At 35.4% G+C, this 19,221-nt stretch overlaps 1 protein-coding gene across 3 annotated transcripts in view; it reads right to left on the bottom strand.

The window, feature by feature from the left end:
• FAM135A (family with sequence similarity 135 member A) overlaps window positions 1-19,221 on the bottom strand; it is a 79,287-nt gene that overhangs the window by 27,757 nt on the left and 32,309 nt on the right. For 2 of the 3 annotated variants that reach the window (XM_079297511.1, XM_079297509.1), the window contains exons 4-11: window positions 12,980-13,059; window positions 8,793-8,935; window positions 8,596-8,666; window positions 8,118-8,291; window positions 5,736-5,862; window positions 5,225-5,378; window positions 2,384-2,461; window positions 208-257 (exon numbers count right to left, since the gene is read on the bottom strand). In XM_079297511.1, the coding sequence (XP_079153637.1) occupies window positions 208-257; window positions 2,384-2,461; window positions 5,225-5,378; window positions 5,736-5,862; window positions 8,118-8,291; window positions 8,596-8,666; window positions 8,793-8,935; window positions 12,980-13,059 (877 nt within the window). The remainder of the gene's footprint in view (window positions 1-207; window positions 258-2,383; window positions 2,462-5,224; window positions 5,379-5,735; window positions 5,863-8,117; window positions 8,292-8,595; window positions 8,667-8,792; window positions 8,936-12,979; window positions 13,060-19,221) is intronic. The other variant, XM_079297510.1, reaches the window with a different exon arrangement.

Genomic DNA, 19,221 nt, shown 5'->3' with positions numbered 1-19,221 from the left:
GACATACCAAGCCACCAGATCAACAATTCAGTTTTGGCATCAGTTGCACAATTTGTCTTTGGAGGGAGAGTTGAAATAAGTGCTAGCAAGTAACATACATGATGTTATCTCTGAAACAAACAGTATATTCCCAAGTAACACACAAAATCAGCACATTCTACTTTTATAGTTATTTAATTTATTTAATACATGAAAAAAAGCCTGTACCTTGACTTCTTCACACAATTCTGTAAGACGAATTTCTACATCTATGTTTTCTGGAAAAATGAGAGGACATACCCATGAGTAATGTACTTTCCAAGTTGCAGAGTGAAACAAATTATCTCACAAAACAATTTCCAGATATCAAAAAGAATTCATTAAATAAAACTTGAAGCCATATGAAGTCTCAGTTATTAAGTAAACTATGAAATTCCACTAAATTTCTTCATAGCAATTTCCGAGATTGAGGACAAAACATAATTAAGAAAAAGAATTTGCAATTATCATGATTGCTTATCATAACACCTTGTCAAGGACAACAATTTTCCATTCAAAATTAAATTTGAGAATACTGTGCTTTAGGTGATACAGTTTTCAGATTATCCACTGATACTGCTGCTAATCAGCAGCAACGTCATCATTTAAAACCAAGGTAATACAATTTCTCTTCCACCAGATTTTCTACAGAAGCTATATTCCCGTATCATTTACAAATTACATTAATACAAATACAAGTCTTTAGCTGCATGAGGAAATAGTTTTATTGACTAAAAAGTGTTCTTTAAGTGATCTCTCAGTAGCTTAATGTTAAGATCAAATCAATCTAACACAATATGGCAGCTTAAACTGGATCTGAACTTTGAATGACTTGTATATGAAGAAAACAGATATATTCCTTCATAAAGATGTTTTTTCTTGTTAAATAGCCCTGTTTACTTTGGGGGATTTGATAAATCAAACAACAATAATTTGGTATCATGTTTAATTTCTCCATCTGAAATATGAGTAATAATTTGTAAACCCTAAAATTTCCTGTAACAAGCATTTATGTTTCATTTTTGAAACAAAGTATTAAGGACAAAAATGTTCAATATTTCTTGAAAACACATCCCAACAAAATATGCCTTGAAAGCCCCAGTAGTAACTTCAGGGTATGGATAATTAACAAAGGTTTACAGAACAGTGACAGTGTGTATACTCAACTTCTCTTTATACTTGGTAAGCATATATTGATTTTCAACTAATAGCATTCATCATGCTTAGGTTTGAACTTAATGCCACACAAATTAACTCACACAACTCAAAGCTCTGAGAAAAAAAAAATTGCAGAAATGTACGATGTTCTCAGAAACAAGTTTACCATAGTTGTTTAAAGAAACTACATATACCTTTTGCTAAACAGTACTTCACGATAATTTTTCTAAAAACATCAAAATAATTTAAGCTATAATACCAGTTTTTGTTATGGCCACACAAATTTTGTCATTAATGAAAAAATTAAATGTTTTACTTATGACACCATATTGATTATTTGTTTGTCACACTTCAATTGAGAATACGCTTGTTGAACAAGATTTAAAACTCCGAAATCTAAAATCATTATGGAAAGCTCAAAACTATATTAATATCCAATGTTATATTAAAAAAGAGAAGACAGAGTAAAGCTAACACTACACAAAAGGCAATTAAGCACTTATATTCTATAGCAGCAATGCTAAATCTTCGCAATTTTGCTGGCTCTACTAAAAAACAGTTTGGTTTCCGTTTTTATGATAAAACCAAAACACACTTACAGATGATTAAGCTGGTAACCTGATAAAAGACTGAACTGACATTAAATACTTTTCCCAGCTGAAACTTCCTTGTGCTTAAAGAGCACTGTAATATTTTGTCCAGCATCAAGCCAGCACTGACACTCTCCAGAGGGAGGACTGGCCCATGTAGATATGGACAAATGCACCCTAAGCACTCATAACGCCTTATGTAGCGTTTGCAAGAATTAAGTCTTGAGATACCAGAGGAATCTGAAAGATTTCTCAGAAAGAAACTGTATTAATTATGTGTAATTATCTGAAAATCTGTGTTGCATTAAATGAAGCTATAATTTTAAGCCATTTTAAAAATGTCGGTGGCTGACTGAACCTTCACTCATTTTTGTTTAGTAAAGTAGAACAACACTAAACCAAAAAACAGCAATGATGCCTCATCATCTATACTCAGCCTAACATTTAATAGCTCAATTCTGTAGACTTCAGAGTTCAACATATGTTTGCTATAGCTGAATATTGAAATTGTTTCTTTCTGCAAATGGAGTAACATTTTATATGATTAATAAGAATACAATATTTTATAGTAGCAATAAAAATCTGAGGGATTATATCACCTGCTTTTGGAAACATACCTAGGTAGGCGAATCTCTGGGTTCGTGGATATTTTCTTCTGAGAAGGCGTTCATAAAGGACCTGCATGCTGGCCTTGGCTAGTTACAGGGATTGTACACACATGACTAGTTACTACACTCCTTTTTTCACCTGTGATTTATTATTTGCCTTAAAGTTAGTAAAAGAGCTTATTGCTAGCCTAGCAATTAGTGCAGTTAGATCAGTACATGAAAACATATCATTTGAGTGCAGTTTCTAGATTAAGTATCACTTGTGATACACATGAAGGTAGGATTTTTTATCTCCTGAAACCAGTAATATTTAAATGCTCAATTACAGTTATCGAGTCCAACTGTTGTCTCCACATGCCTCTGCAAAATCAGTGCCTTGTGTTAAAATTATAACAGAGCAATAGCAAAGCAAGCAGAAGAAACAAAATTAAAGAAAGAATAATTTTATCTTAAACAAAAAAGTGATTATTCTGAAGTTTAAACAGGACTGAATATTCTCTTCTGTAATGTCCATTTAAACTTCACAGATAAAATATCCACTATAAAATAGTTCATTTACTTAATTTTTTTAAAAAGAGCAAAAATTACAATTGTGTACTTTGTGAAGTCTAGTGAGCTTCAATTTCTTGATAAACATTACAGAAACACAGCGCTTTTTTTGTTAACTGCTGATGGATTTTAGAAACGTTAGTGTTAATGGTAGCTATTATTTTTCATGAGTAAAATGCGAGTAATAATTAAAGCTTACATTATTAGTACCTTTTATTATATCAATTGTCCCTATCAATGTATAAACAAAATAAGTGAAATAAGTGAAAAAGGTATTTATAATTATGAAAAAACAAATAACTCCAGCAGAGACTTACAAATAAAAATAAAAATAAAAAATTAAACCCACAGGAAGCAAACTGTCAGCGGAATATGTACAATGAATGTTAAATCTAAGTTGTAATTTTCTCTTCAGATATTTATTTTGAGCATTTCTGTTCAAAACTACACAGCTATAGGTAAGCTAAATTATCCATATAGATGACAAAAGGTCTGATTCAAGTACCACCGAAGTTTGTGAGTGGCTTTGGTGACTTCAATGTTGCTGAAATGCATACTGCATTACCAGGATGCAACTCAATAGCAGCTTTTTTCTGTTACACATATATTTTGGAGGAATGTTTCAGGGGAACTCGAGATCATGCCTGAAACATTTAAGTATCAAGGTTTTGTCTAAGCCTATCCTTAGAACAACAATAGTGCCATCAAACTTAATATATTGAGCTGGTAAAGCAAATCCAGAGAAGGGCAATAAGGCTGGTGAAGGGTCTGGAGCACAAGTCCTGTGATGAACAGCAAAGGAAGCTGGGGCTCTTCAACCTGCACCAAAGGAGGCTCAGGGGAGATCTTACTGCTCTTCTACAGCTGTCTGAAAGGAGGGTGCAGCCAGGTGGGGATCAGTCTCTTCTCACAGGTAACAAGTGACACGGCAAGAAGAAATGGTCTCAGGTTGTACTAGAAGGGGCTTATATTGGATATTAGGGAAAATTTCTTCACTGAAAGGGTAGTCAGGCATTGGAACAGCCTTCCAAGGGAAATGGTGGAGTCACCATCCCTGGAATCATTCTAAAGGCATGTGGATGTGACATCTGGGAGATGTGGTTTAGTGGTGAGCATGGTTTTGCTGGTTGAATGTTGGACTTCATGACCTTTAGAGGTCCTTTCCAACCTAAATGACTCTCTGATTCAGGAAAAAGTACATTTTGACCTTACAAGAAAAACTAAGAGTTGAGTCACTCCTTTCATAAGGTGTTTCCCTCCATATCAAAATTAAGATAACTGACAGAAAAATGTACCTCCAACTGTAGCAGTATTTTTGCTTCTATGAAGAAAAAACCTTCAGTTTCTAGTACTTTTCTATGGACAGATTTGTAATAAACTCCCTGAAAATTTTTCCACCAAAAAGAGCTTTGTATTTTGTAATATAGAAGTGAAACACTCTTTCTTTGAATCACTAACTGACCACATCACATTTTTAAAATATCTTTCATATCTCAATTACCAGCCTTACTGTTTCAGTGTGCTTGGTTTTGACACTGGTAAAATTAAACAATACAAAAATCACTAACTGTTGTCTACAATCCATATAAATGCAAAATTTTTTTTTTCTTTAATTAAACATGACTAAAAAAAGTATGTGCTTGATGAGGAAAAAGTCTAAATTATTGTTTACAATGCCCATGTATTTTTCTTTCTTACTTCAACCATTCACAAATCAAGGTTAGGCTCTCTAATACATCTTCCTTCTACAGAAAAGGAATGTGCATGCACATTTCCATACATTGCATGTAATATGTTTGCAGTTACTTTTATCATATGTGGTTAGCTAGAAGTCTTCATGGCAACTAAGTCTGTTAAAAAAGTTAAACTACAAATGAAGCCAGCAGCAATTTTTTCTTGTAGGTCTTTTTTCATGTAAGTTTTCAGTGAAATATTATTCGCAAAGCTTAAAGAATTTAGATTTTTGTACAAATATCCAATGTTTCCTTATAACAAAGAAGTGCAGTGTGCTACTTGGATTAAGAGCTTCCTCACCACTAAACACAGTAATTTGAAATAAGAACACAAATCAAGACCAAGAAGAAAAAATATATTTCCATAGATTAAGGCTTTTACCTCCTTATTTTACTAGGAATATGATAGCACTTGTTTCTTTGGTTTTTTTCAGTTACTAAATTTCAGATCAGTTTAAACAAAAAATATTTTAGATATAAGAGATGTGCCATCAATGACAGTTTAGTCTAGAAGAGGTCTTAATAAACATTCACAAGAAAGTGATACACTTCATGAAATCAAACATACCCAGCTCAATTCGGTGAGAAGAGGGGAGATCCTTGGTTATTGTAATGAAATATCTGTGCAACCCTTTGAAAGCAAGCAGCAAAGTGGCACAAAGTGTGTAGTGGAAATTATAAGCATGGCTGAGGAAAGACTCTGAAACAACAAAACTGCAACCCTAGAATAAAGAAGAAAAGGCACATATTAATTTTGTATAATAAATGAAGTGTTAGCAGAATCACTAAAAAGAAAAGCATTACTCTTTTCACAAATTTGATCCACATTTTTGTGACTTTCAGTGGATTGCAAGACATTAAAAAAGGAGGTCAAACAATATTCTAAGCTTCCCATGTGTACATTCCTGAAGCAGCTAACAGTCTTTTAGAATAATTTTTCTCATTTCCCTTTTCACATGCCACCCCAAAACAACTCTAACAAAGTTAATTCTTGATCAAATAATATTCCTGCAGAAAAGAAAAAATTCACACCTCACAACAGAGTACAAATAAAATCTTAAATTGACATATAATCTTACGTCTGCTGATAACTGTTTTGTGTAGTTATTGCCAAAGACCACACTTTCAAGAGAAGGAATCACAGAGTCCCTGTTCTGTGCTGGTGCATTCCTGTTCAACCACGTATTCTTCACTGGGCGAGGAAAACTGCAAAAAGCACAAATGAACTGATAATCTGAACATACTGTTCCTCATTGCTCCCATAGCAAACTTCAATCAATTTAAACAATATTCCTGAAAGCTTAAGCCAGGAGGATAAATTTTGAATTTTAACAGGTATGAAGCATTCATTTTCTGTGGATTTTGCTGAGAGAACTTAACCTCTTAAAAAGTGAGGGAGTAGCTGGAAGTTGAAAGCTGTTACACAAACTGACATTGCTGTTTTCCCAAAGGATGCCTGAGCTCTGCCTGCTGTGGAAGAGATCCTATCCTGAACTCCTGGAAGAACAGAGCATCCTGCAACAGTGGCCTTGTGATAACAGCTAGGAAAGATGAATGAAAAATGAATGAATGCAGAAAGTGAGGACTGTTAGATAACAGGCAGAAATAAGCAATTACAGGTTAAAGAAAAGCACAGATTATACAGGAGTCCAGGGGAGTACCCAAGTAGAATTATCTTCTCTCTTTCAAGGGAATGTTAACACTAGTTGGCCCCAAGACAAGATTAATCTGAATGCTATTCAGAAGAAGAAAGTGGTCAAAAAGTGACCACCCCTAGGAAAGGAAGAGGTGTCAATAATGTGAGCATGATCCAAACAGAAGACCAAACTATCCCCCATGAAAGTCCAAAGGACAAAGAAGAGTGACATCTGCAATTCTCAGGTTTTTCAGAAAGAGGTGTTCTAGAAAAGTGAGTCAGATAGGAACACAACAACCATCAAGTATTTACTTCATGGGGGAGCTCAGCTGAAATGAAACTAAATTTTAAAATTCTTCCTCTCCCCAGCATAAACTGTTTTAAAGGACAGTTTGAATACTTAAAATAATTTTGTGGACACCAGCAACACCCTACTCTTCATATAACAAAAGCAGCATAGAAGTTGCTGTTTTGTTTCAATGTCTCCTTACACAAACTGTATCAAGCTGAGGTTTAAAATTAAATAGCATTATTGTATCATCACTTGAAAAACAAGAAACGGAGGAAAAATACATGGAAAAACCCTCAGTTTTACTGCAACTTTTTAAAAAGGTCAGTAGGGACAAATATATTTTTTACTAAAAATTAGTATCAAAACCTGTTTTTCATTTTTGGACAACAAAGGATCAGTATAGGTTAAATGTCTGAATTTCACTTGTGGGACAGAGTGATCACGTACATTTTACACACATGATGCTACTTTAAGTGCATTTATCAGATTATGTCTTCAACAACAATTCCCACCTTCTCACTTTTCTCTCCCAAGTAAGGCTGCTCCATCTCTTCAAATGTGTTAGTTCAATTACTATATAACCATGCCTAAAACACACCACCAAAACAATTCAAACCAACTTGCAGGGAGAAAAAAAGGACAAGAAACCCATGAAAGCCTGCTGAATCCTCCAAACCAGCACAGCCCTACAGCAAAGAACAGCTGTCTACCATACACAGAGGGAGTGCTTTTCATGACATGAAGGCAGGCACAAGAAGTGGGAATACCTGAAGCTGAAGTTCTGGGCATTTATGGCACAGACTGGACTTGAATATAAGGAAATTTGAGGGTAGTAGCATGGAATATTTGAAGACCATGAAAGAAGGAAAAGACAGATATGCTAAAAAAATGTGTGCAAAGAATATTTCATATATGTAAATGACTGTACAACCCTTTTTCACACAGAGATGCAAAGTAAACAGAGATTGCAAAGGGTGACACAAGTAGATGAAATAAAAAGGCTCCAGCAAAAATTAGCCAAATTCGTTTTTAAAGAGAAAAATAAATTCTCCAGTTCCATTTGCTGAATAAAATGGTAAATTTATCATTTGCAGATATCACTGCCATTCGATTAGTAACTGAAAATTGTACAAATAGTTAACAGGAAGCAGCCTATTTGTACTAACAGCAGCTATTTCAGTCACTGTGTACAGTGTGCAGCAGATCTTCTTGATTTAAAAAATTCATAAATATTTATACATATAAATATACACATATAATATAGATATTTATACATTCCTCACATCTCTGGCCTTGGGCATTCTCTTGCTTCTACACTACACACTCTTATTTCTAAATTTAAAAACCCTTCAAAATTTGTTTCAGATAATCTTAGAAACAAGAAGTTTTTTATCCCTCTGGGCCCTGAATTCTAAAATCCTCATAGAAAAAAATACTGCCCATAGATTTAACTCCTTCCTAATTATTTTGGTTTTGTAACATTTCCATTTGGACATTCAATAAGTTATTTTCATTTTATTAGCAAGAGATTACCTTATCAATGGCTGATGCAGAGCAACCAAAGAAGCATGGACTATAACCGATATGACAGAGAGGTGGAAGTAATCAAACATGACATTGACGTAATGATGAAGGCCCTGGTGGAGGTTAAAGTGCAACTTTAAAGTTCGGCTACTAATTGGCTGTAGTGTGCTCACGTCATCTGGTCTAAGAAGAAATTAACAGAACAACATACAATTAGAAAAATCATCTTTAAAGTGCAAGTTACTACTAACTGACACAAATAGCAATTTAGCATAGTTCATACTTTGGAATGCAATGGCATCTCCCCCAGAGGAAAAACAAACAGAATGAGACAAACCAGTTATGAAATCTTAAGAGACTTCAGCAGTTTTTACTATCAGTTATGCCCAATGTGAACATGCTAGACTTATTTATAATACAGATTTAAACAGACTGAAGAGTTAACATATATTCTTACTTTAACAAAATCTTCTATATTTAAACTTACGAGTAGTCTGCATCCGTGAAGTGTAAATCTAATGTTAGCAGAAAATTCATTTCATTAAGCGACTCTTCAATCTACAAAGAAATTGTAGAAGCATTAAATCTTTCAGGTCCTTTTATTTATACTAATTCAAATTGTACATAACGAAGCCAAAATTATCTAATATATAGTAAATACAGTAAATTTGAACAGCAGATTACCTTCCTCTCATCTAACAGCATTTTTATTTTGAAAATCATCACATCATTCACAGGAACTTCCTCATTTTTGTAAAGAATCAGAAATGTTTTACTGTAAACTATATTGTCATGGACTGCAGCAGGAAATGCAAGACCTGTTGCACCTGAAGAGAGAAACAAGTATTAATAAAACTGGAAAACTCAGCGCAGGTAATAAGTGGAACTATCATTTCCATGATTTTCATGATTACTATTAAAACTATAACAATATCAGTAATGTAAGTAGTTTTCAGTCAGCAACTGACGAAGTTTGAAGGGGTATATTTTGTTTCAAAGAAACATTGTCAATATTTTTAATATAGTTTGCTTTTAATATAAGTGCTGAAGAATTTTTGCTTTGTTACAAACTGAAGACACTCTAGGCATCAAAAATTGTAATAAAAATCCTGAATTCTGTATTGTTTCATTTAGCATTCGTGTTAATTTTCAGGTTTTAACCACACTGAAATCAAAATTACCTACAGATGAGGCAGAGAGGTTGAATGACACATACCACTCCACTGAATTAATCAAGAACAGAGCTCTTCGCATCCTACTCAGGCCAAACTAATTCCAAGCTTATCACCTGAACCTGACATTGGACATGCAATATGACACTTCTGCTTTCAATCGAAAGGCTACTCATCAAAAAGAGTTCAGAAAAGTGTGATAAATGGTTGGAGAATCTTTTGCTGAAATAAGAGTTAAAAGAAGAAATGAGAAAAACAGTCATTGAGGAAATATTTATTGCAATAGCAAAGGATTATCACACAGGAATATCACAATGGGTACTATCCTCTGAAAAAAACCCTAAAATAAGTTAGAAGACCAGAAGTAACAGAAATACTGAGACTTGTAACTCCTCTCAAAAAATGGCTCAGTAATATGAATGGCTTCCAAGACAAAATGACTTAGAAATTGCGTAAATGAGGGTGCAACAGATTTTTAAAAATTTTTTTGATTCTTCTTAATAAATTACTTCAAAGGAATCCACAAGAGGGAAAAAAAAAAGCCAGCAATATGCAGTTTACAGCTTTGGGGCCTGTGACAGAATATTACTGCTCTTGGCAAACATGCCCATTCCTCTTCAAAAATGTACAAACACTGGGTTTTGCTGACATGTTTCCATACATATCATCAGTTTATGTGTCCTGGACAAAATGCTGACAAAGGCTGAATCATTACAGTGTAATTCCCCTATGTATTATGCCACTTCCAACTTTCATCCATCTGTGTCATCTGTTACAGCTGAAGGGCAAAGCAGGTATGGTTTCACTTGGCACATAATCTGATATAACTGCACAGCATCAGCAAAAGGGATCTCCCCCTCCCTGTCTGAAACAAAAGAAGTAATGGAGACAAATGGCTGAGGTCCCACTTCCTCTGCAGTGTCCAACCCTGAGTTACAGCCCCCAGCTCTGCTGACTTCAGTGTAATGCAAACCAGCACCTCCAGAAGAGAGAGGGATCTGCAGAGGAAAAGCTGAGTCAGGAACAGGCTGAGCCACTTCCACACAGGGACCAAGGTCTCACAAATGTGAGGTAATCAAGGCAGAACTGCTGTGTTTTGAATCAATGATGCACTGACTGGTCAGGACTATTCCTAATCTTCCATCCCCACTAAAGGCCATTTCCACAACAGAGGAGAAAAAATAGAGGAATTTTTTTACTCTTGCATATAAATGACACATTTACTCATACATATTTATTACTCTTGCATATCAATTTACTAGATTTATATTTTTATTAGATATATTTGTTTCTACATATATTTATTTACATTTCATAAGATAATTTGCTTCACAAAACCAGACACCTCATTCCTGCCTACTCTGCCTTTGCTGTTTTTTCCTTTCCTTTTTTTTTCTCTGAAAAGAAGCCATACATTTTTGAGAGAAGGAGGCATCCAGAACATCCTCAAATCTGAAACAACCTCTTAAAGGCTAAAAATACATACATTTTTCTTTTCATTTTCTACAGCACAACTACATCTCCCTTCAAATTAAAAGAATAATAAAGACCTCCACAAAGCTGGAGCTAAAGAAAGTGAATTGCCTTATCATATCTGTAATAACATTCATGCTGGGTCCCAAGCAGCTCTAATGAGCTACTAAAGGATGTGGGAAATAGAAATGGAAAAAAAACTTATTTAAATTAATGAAGGACTGCATGAAGAGCTGTGCAAGGGGTGAAAGGAGATGCAAATAAACCAGAAAAAGAGGAAAAACTTAAAACTATGTATTTGACTTGGGGAGATAAAAGGAAGAGAGAAATCAAACAAATGGTCTATGGGAGAGGGGAAAACACAGCTAAAGTAATGAAACTGTGGATAACTTGTGCAGAATGCAGGGAGGGCTAGAAGTGGGCAAAATTGGAGAGGAATGGGAAAATCATGACATGACACAGTGAATAGGATTTAGAATAGGTAAGTATAAGAAAGGCTGAAGAGAGAAAAGTACAGAAAGAAGCACCTGATCAATACAGGACACCATTCTAAAGAGTGAGAGCTGTGGGATCCTGACCAGCCTCCTCTGTGGCCAACAAGTAACATTTTCACACAGATAATCAGCACAGTGCTACTCTATGCTGGGACCAATAGCAGCTATTTTCTACACAGAACAGCAGTCTCGAGAATTACTATCAGCTTTTCCTCCTCCTGGAGCAGGAGGGCTGTAGCATCCAGTTCTGCTAAATCAAGCAAGTGGCTAAATGGAAATGGAAAGCAGAGGTTCTTGGCAGGCCTATGATGTCCACAGGAAGGACAAACTAACCCCCTTTCACTGCCCAGCTTTACCTTCCTTCTGCTTTGTTGTGGGACAAACATTATCAGTAACTACCTGAAAAACCTAACTGAGAAACTGATGTAAAAAGAGCCCCAGTTTTTGGGCTTGAAGGGGTTTGGGTTTTTTGTAAAATGGCTGCTTGTCAACTGAATGAGTTCCCCAGTTGAGTTCTCAGACCAAATCACACTTTTGTCAACAAACACAGAGCAATAGGAAGGTAAGACAGAGTGGCAAGGGGAAATCAAGGGCTATTTTTTTTTCTTTGACAGAGCTGCTGATCTAAACTCACACTGAACTGCAGTCTTAAGACCCATTTTACCCTTTATGCCTAGTAACAAGAAACAAGAGCTAACATGTCACAGTTTACTAACGAGACTGCAGCTTTCTGTAATAACCTAAGACCATTCAAAAATATACCATGAAATGGAAGAACTTTTTTCCAGCAATATCAATCATATTAAGTGTCACTTCTCAAAAAGTATGTGTAACCAAAGGATGTTTACCAGACCCGAATTCTCTAAACTATGTTAAACTTTGCCTTTGAAGTGGAGTAATCTTGGCTCATCCAAACTATTCATTTATCTCACATAAATCCAAGAATTATTTAGGAAGCTTGACCAAAATTCAGTAGCTACATTGTTGCTGTACTCAGAGTCACTTTCAAATTAGCCTCAAAAATTCGGGTTACAGTAACATCCTGTCACATTTTTTGACTGTATTAGGTTTTTCTTCCTTGAAATTCTCATAATTCCACATAACACTTGAAAACTTAATTAAATTTTTGCTTTTCATATTTTTACACCATGCTGAGGTATGGCCTACACAGAATTAGGTGAGCCTTAACAGGTTTCTCTGGATTTAGTTTGCCTGGACATAAAAACCAAAAGTGATTGACAGGTTTAAAAAAGAAAAAATATAAGGGAATTCTGTTCAGGAGGTTAAATCAATTTTCAAGTTTACCACTAGAGAACAACAGAGTAAGTGTGAAAACTGCATCCATTCAAAGTGTTCTTTTCAGAAAAAGAATGGGCTTCTCAATTTGTGTAAGAGTCTGTCTCTGAAATTTTCCACTGCTTTCAGATATCTACTTAGATCTGCCCTTGGTCATCTTAGCCTGAAACATAGAGAAGACTGAGCAGATCAGTGGAAAAAAACAGAAAACACTAATATAAAGGAATCACCATGTTTTGCAGATGAAAAACAGTAACAGAAATTCTGTAATCAACTTTAAAGTCCCATTGTAAAGAATAAGATATATTTGCATTCTGTTAGCAACAAAATCAAAACTGCTTATGTATTAGTTATAAAAATACATGACAAAAAGTGTAATTCCTCAATTAGAAAGGCAAGATAATGATCTAATTTACTGAAAAGTTTTTGCACTTACCAGCTCCATGTAACAAACTAGCTTCTAATATGTGTGGAATTCTTGGAGGAATTTTCATGGACACACGGATCTGGTAAAAGCTAAAGCAAAAGGCAGTGATTTACAACAGATGCATTGCAGTACATCTCCTTTACCATATACAGATATATTGACAAGGGCAAGAATGGATAATGGGAAAGAGAAACAGGTCAAGGAAGTCTAAAAAGCTTAATACTGTCTTACTTTACCTTTTATCTTTTTATGTTTTATTTTTTTTTTTAATTATTAACCAAAGCAGCAGCTAAACACGAATAAAAAGAAGTCCCAACATAGCACTAATTTTTCCATATCCCTCAGAGTTGGGGCAAATGCTTGTAAAGACACACAGTAAACTACACTGCAAAACTGATATGAATGAAAAATCAGGATTATCACCTACACTACAGTCAGAAGGATATGCCACGTAGCACATCTACAGGACTGCTATAATCAGCTCTGACACTGAAGGAGGTGAAACTGCAGTTTGTAAAACTCCCCCCTCCAGGATCCCATGAAAACACACCACTTACCAGACACTCCCTATATTGTTTGTAGCCACCAGCTATGCAAAAAGTGCAAATAAAGGGTCACACTAGGCAAAACATGACACTACCTTTATGCTATCAAAGCCAGGAACTGCAGGCTTCAAACCTATAATGGAGAAAAACCCCAACACAAGTCTTTGGGGTCTCTACCCCATCTCTAAACCATTTTTCATCTTATTCAGCTCCATACCATCTCCAACTTTTATTTTCATTTAAGAAATCCTCAACTGTCAGACTGATTTTATGGAAGCCTTTACATAACACAAGCACCCACAAATATACTTAGTTGACACATTCTAACCATCTCATCCCATTTCAAAAAATTTATTTTTGTTTGAGGAATTAGCTTCAGCTTCTCAGTGAGCTGATGTGCCCTACAATATAGCTCCACAAACACTAAGACCAGTGAAAGGGAGGCAGCACAAACACAGGTACAGAGAGCAAGAAAAATCTACCATTTTTGGCAGAAGCATGATCCTAAATGCCCTTAGGAGTACACAGTTAGCCTTCATATTTCACTCACAGTGTACACCCAATCACAGTCAAGGTTTTCATCACCCTCAAAAATCCAAATCCCAACCCATCTATTCATGGTTTCCTGATTTTGGCTTCTAACACTTCAACTGAAGCTCACCATCTGGGACTTGACTACAACTGATGTCATTGTGTATTAACCTAACAATCAGCCAGTGAAAAAGCTCTTAATTTAATTCTTCCACAAAATTAAAAAGTCAGCTTTAGTCTTGTCAAAACTTAAGATATCAAAAAATAGGAATATAGTGAACCAGTAACATTGGTAGAGATAAGAGATGAAGTGATTCCTACTTTTTAAAAATGGAGCAAAACTTAACCTATTGCAAGCTACTAGTTACATATTTAATTTCTGGAAATCCACAGGTCGAACATGATTCCAAATACACTCCCTAAGTGATTGATAAATAGTAAATTAATTCATTTTGTATTGGGTTAAGGAAATATAAATTAACATTAAGCTTTCACTGTTATCTTCTCCAAGAGTATAAAAATTTGAGAAGATTAAGAGTACCCTCTCAACATTAACCCAGGGGGATGCAGTGTAGCCCTTTTTTCTGGGTCAGATGAGACTTCCACATCCAATTAGTTACTCATTTCACCTGTACTGAAGAAACATGATACATGATAATGTACAACAGCCTCAGCAGTGAGATACTTTCCACCAGCCCCAGCTTCACAGTATCATTTTTAGATCCACAGTAAACATTCATCAAGAGCCTGATGCTCTACCACTACCAGCTGCATCTTCCCATGATCCTAATGACCAGCCTGTCATGGTAAAGCATACTGCTTGTTATTTCATGTACTAAAAGAATATAAAAATGTTGATATGGTTTACATGAAATATTCTGTTGCAGTTTTCTATTAAAACATCAGATCTCAGTAATTTCAGAGATGTGCCACACATTTTAATTTACCTTGGCTTTAGCTTACCAAACTGGGTCATTCTATTAGAATTTTAAAAATCCAAAATCTGCATAATTTTCAGCTGATGTTTAGAAGCATGCAACAGCTCTGCAGAGCATAAATTTAACTCAGGATTAACAACTTTATCCAATGTGGATAGATTACTGAATAAGGACTGTAACAAGGTAAAATGAAAGGCAAAATAAAAACATTGAGTAGAAAAAAGGTGCAATGGGATATTCCCATTACTTAATCCAATAAGACTCATTCACCCTAGAGATACTATTAAGTGACTGTTTACAATTTGTGCCTCAAAGAAAACGATCAATAGAGTTCTTCATGCTTAAAATGTAATTTGTAAAACCAAAAAGCTGTTAGGACATCCTTCTTTTCTTATTATTTGCTTGCAATTAATCAAAAGCAGACCATTCTATCCTTTTTCTTCAGTAAACCCTGCCTGATATTTTTTTTTTGGTTTCATGGGGAAATGAAGGTGTCTTGTTTGCTTGTTTGATACAGGTGGCTTTGATTTTCAGCAGATTAATACTTTAAGCAGTTTAGAACATAGAACATTAAATTGTTACTCTGAATAATAAAATCTTGTAGGAGTTCAGCAAAGGGCAAATATGTAAACATTAATTCAAAATCTTACACCTAGATAGATGGCAAAATTATTTAACTGCACCAAGGTATTTAAATAAGAAAAGCAGCCCCCTACACAGTATTTACCTGAATTATTCACTGTCATTCATCTTTAAATGCTGTATATATTAAGGAGCTATCTGCAAATGAAGAGCTATTATACTGAAACAGGATACTTGATTCACAAAGGTATTATGTTTGAAATCTGCAAATAAGAAAATACTTTTAAAAGATATTATATACATTTCTCATTTGACAGAAAATTTTAAAAGTAATGTAAAAAAACGCATCAAGCTAAATCAGTCTTTTCTTCATGCTCTGCCTTCCTCATATTGCCATCTTTTGTTCAACCCACTGATCAATTTGTGTTGCAATATTTCCATTTCTATTAAAAACCAATACAAAATCAAGTCACTTTCAATTTCTTGGCTATATTATAAACATTGTTTAGTTCTCATAGGGACAACTGACTCATAAATGTGATCTATTGGGCCTACACAGAGCAATTCAGTATCAAGGACTTGCTACTCACCTATCACACTCAATTGTCCCAAATATCCTTAAAACACTCCATAAATAAGATCTGAATACAATCAGCTTTCCACTGTCTCATGTATCAACTCTCCATTATCTAATGTAACAAGAGAATGAAGGTATCCTGAGTAGTGGAAAATCCCATATGATAAGAATGCTACAGATCACTGATGGTGCAGCAAATGTGCCCAAATTGATGAACTCCAGTCTACCAATGCTTCCAAACCCCATTCCAGCTTCTTCCAGATGGTGGAACATGGCAGACATAATCACACAGTTGCAGGCTTACCCCTAGAACTTTTCATACATAGCAGTCCAGGTCCATTGGTGCCTATACTGAACTGCTTTCCTGAAGCCCAGTGGAAGAGAGAGCCCAGTACAAACATCTCAGAGCACAGCCCATGCTAAAGCAAAGCCAGTGAGACTCATGTGTCCAACCTCAGTACAGCACATTTTCTCTAACATGCACCTCTGAGTCCTAGGAACATGACAGGGGAATAACCAAGCTGATCTTGCACCACTCTGGTTCCTTTCCAAGTCCTGATTCTGGCAGCACTCTAGAAAAATGCTCTAGTGATAATAGAGAGAGGGGCTTCAGGTTCATATAAAGATTTATGTAAAACTGTTTTCTAGAGCAGAAATACTAGAAAAATAAAATAGCTCAAGCTTTGCAGTCAGCATTAATATTCCAGAGAAATGCTAGGGTTCTTAAAGCATAGACTAGTGGTCTAGTTTTTTATGTGAAGATTTTTGAAAAATAGTTTGAAAAAAACTGTTTACAATCTGTCCCTTAATCCCTGTTTTGACTGCACTACATGAAAAAACAACCATTTTCAGATTATTAGGATTGATTTTTTCAAAAAACCAATCAGATGTATTTTGACAAAGATGCTTTTAAAGCTACTCTGTTTTGAAGAAAAGAATCAACAGTATTCAGAAAGGTGGCACACTGTAAGAATCACCTGTAAAAAGATCAACATCCATCACACTACCATTTGTGCCATTAGCTCTAGCAGGATAACTCTGTATTTCACTAAACAGAGAACAAAATAAGAGAAATACCACCAAGAACGTTAATTTACAGTGTGACAGAAAATGCACTAAAAAATTAATCATGAGCAACAGCCTGATAGGCATTAACTGTTAAATTACCCTGACAGATTATGCCCTGATGTTTAAAATCAGCACCCGATAATTCACAAGATACATCTGGGTGATCTTAGATGACACAGCTAGGGTTTGGCACTTAAATGGGCTTGGCCACAGAGGCAGCTAAGGAAGTTGATCCTGAATATGAGTCACTGCAGGGAACACAGCTGGATGAAGGTCTGACCACACCAAGAACAGATCTTGAATGAGTCTTTAGAACCATTTTTTCAAGACCACAAGCAGCTTGCTACAGCTTGATGTTCATGGCATTTATGTGATTTGAAGGACAGGCTCCAGAGGGAGGCTGAGTAAATGGAACTTGAAACAGTCTCAAGGATACTTAGGCATTGGAACAGATAAGCTATGGAATCTCCCTTTATGGAAGCTTTCAAGACACCAGGGGACAGCGCTCCAAACATGATTTGTATTAAGTTCTGACCCTCCCTTCAGCAGGAGGAGGGTCAGAACTGCATGATATGCTACTACCCCTTCCACCCTGAATCAGCCTATGATCCCAGAAATTAAATGAAATTTGAAAAACAGGATTCAGCAATTTCCAACTTGATGACTGAAAGGCAACACGGTAAAAAGTACATATGCTAGGGAACTGGTACACAAAACAAGTTGCAGAGCATATTCCAGCTCTTGGTTTTCCTAAGTTTACACAGGAAAAATCCCTCTCAATAGCTGATTTACTTGCTTCTCTGAAATGCAGCATCTTTTACTTCCTATTAAATTTCAAATATCATTGACTTAAGAAAAAAAAAAAGATGACCTAAAATACTACCTTTAAAAATTTGCCAACCCCTCCTTCTCTAAATGCTTACAGCATTTATCTTTACTTATCTTGGCCATAGACACGAGGTCTAGGATGAATACAAAATCTCTTGTTCTAGTTGCACTACTTTATCCTGAAGCAGTTTGATATCCATCCCCCAAAAGGTACCTTTGCTTTGGTCTCAGTGTGGGAGATAGTCAAAACATTTGAGATGTCTACTGAGACACCATTCAAGCAAAGCTGAAGTGGACAGCTTGCAATATTTAGGTGATTTCTGTCAAGCCCAGTCTATGCAGTCATTCTTCAGTAAATATATGCACGTGCCTGCTTTTGTTTAAGTCATTTGGTCCCCAATGCCATTATATGCAAATACATAACCATGATATTAAAAGGTTCAAGGATATCTGGAGATTAGTGTTCTTACTACAGACCTTGTAGGAAACAGTATTCTGAAATAAATAGCTGGAATTACTGCTCTCCTGAAGGCAAAGGACGCCTCTACTGCCCATCCTGTATAAAGGATTAAATCTTGTTCATCAAGTTGTATCAAAATCTTGAAGATTCAAAAATTCTGCCATGTGCCAGAAAATGCTTTCCTACACAGAAAATTTATATGTTTCCCTTTTTTATCCCCACTAAGGGGGAAATTCATTTAGATAGGCATAAGCAAGGGAGTTTTTACCATATGTTTAGAAAATGGTAATTTATAATCTGAGCAGGAAAAGGGTTTATCAATAACTGGAATGTATTTTGCCACTGACAAAAATGGAAATGTATAAACAGAGAGTAATGCATGCAAATGCAGTCATAATGTACAATAATAAAATAAAATAAAATAAAATAATAATAAAATAAAAAAATCTCATGCATTAAAAAAGCTTATGAACATTTATGGCAACAACTGCACGAGAAATTACTTGAAAAATCACTTAGTTTGTTGGCTAAAGAACATTCCAAGGCAAGTGCACATTCTGAAAAAGCTTTATAACACACTTCACCGTTAAGGTGACACTTTCTGCAGTTCTTCCCGCCCGGTAGAGGAAAGGCAGAGGTGTGTAGAGCAGAGTCTGAGCTTTCCTCTGCCCTAAATCCCACTGCACTCTGCACACTTAAATGTGCTCAGTCACGTTAAAAAG

Source organism: Erithacus rubecula, assembly GCF_903797595.1.
Source record: "Erithacus rubecula genome assembly, chromosome: 2".
NCBI classification, from domain to species: Eukaryota; Metazoa; Chordata; class Aves; order Passeriformes; family Muscicapidae; genus Erithacus; species Erithacus rubecula.
Note: the sequence above shows the minus strand (reverse complement) of the source record. Positions and strands in the feature narration are given on the sequence as shown.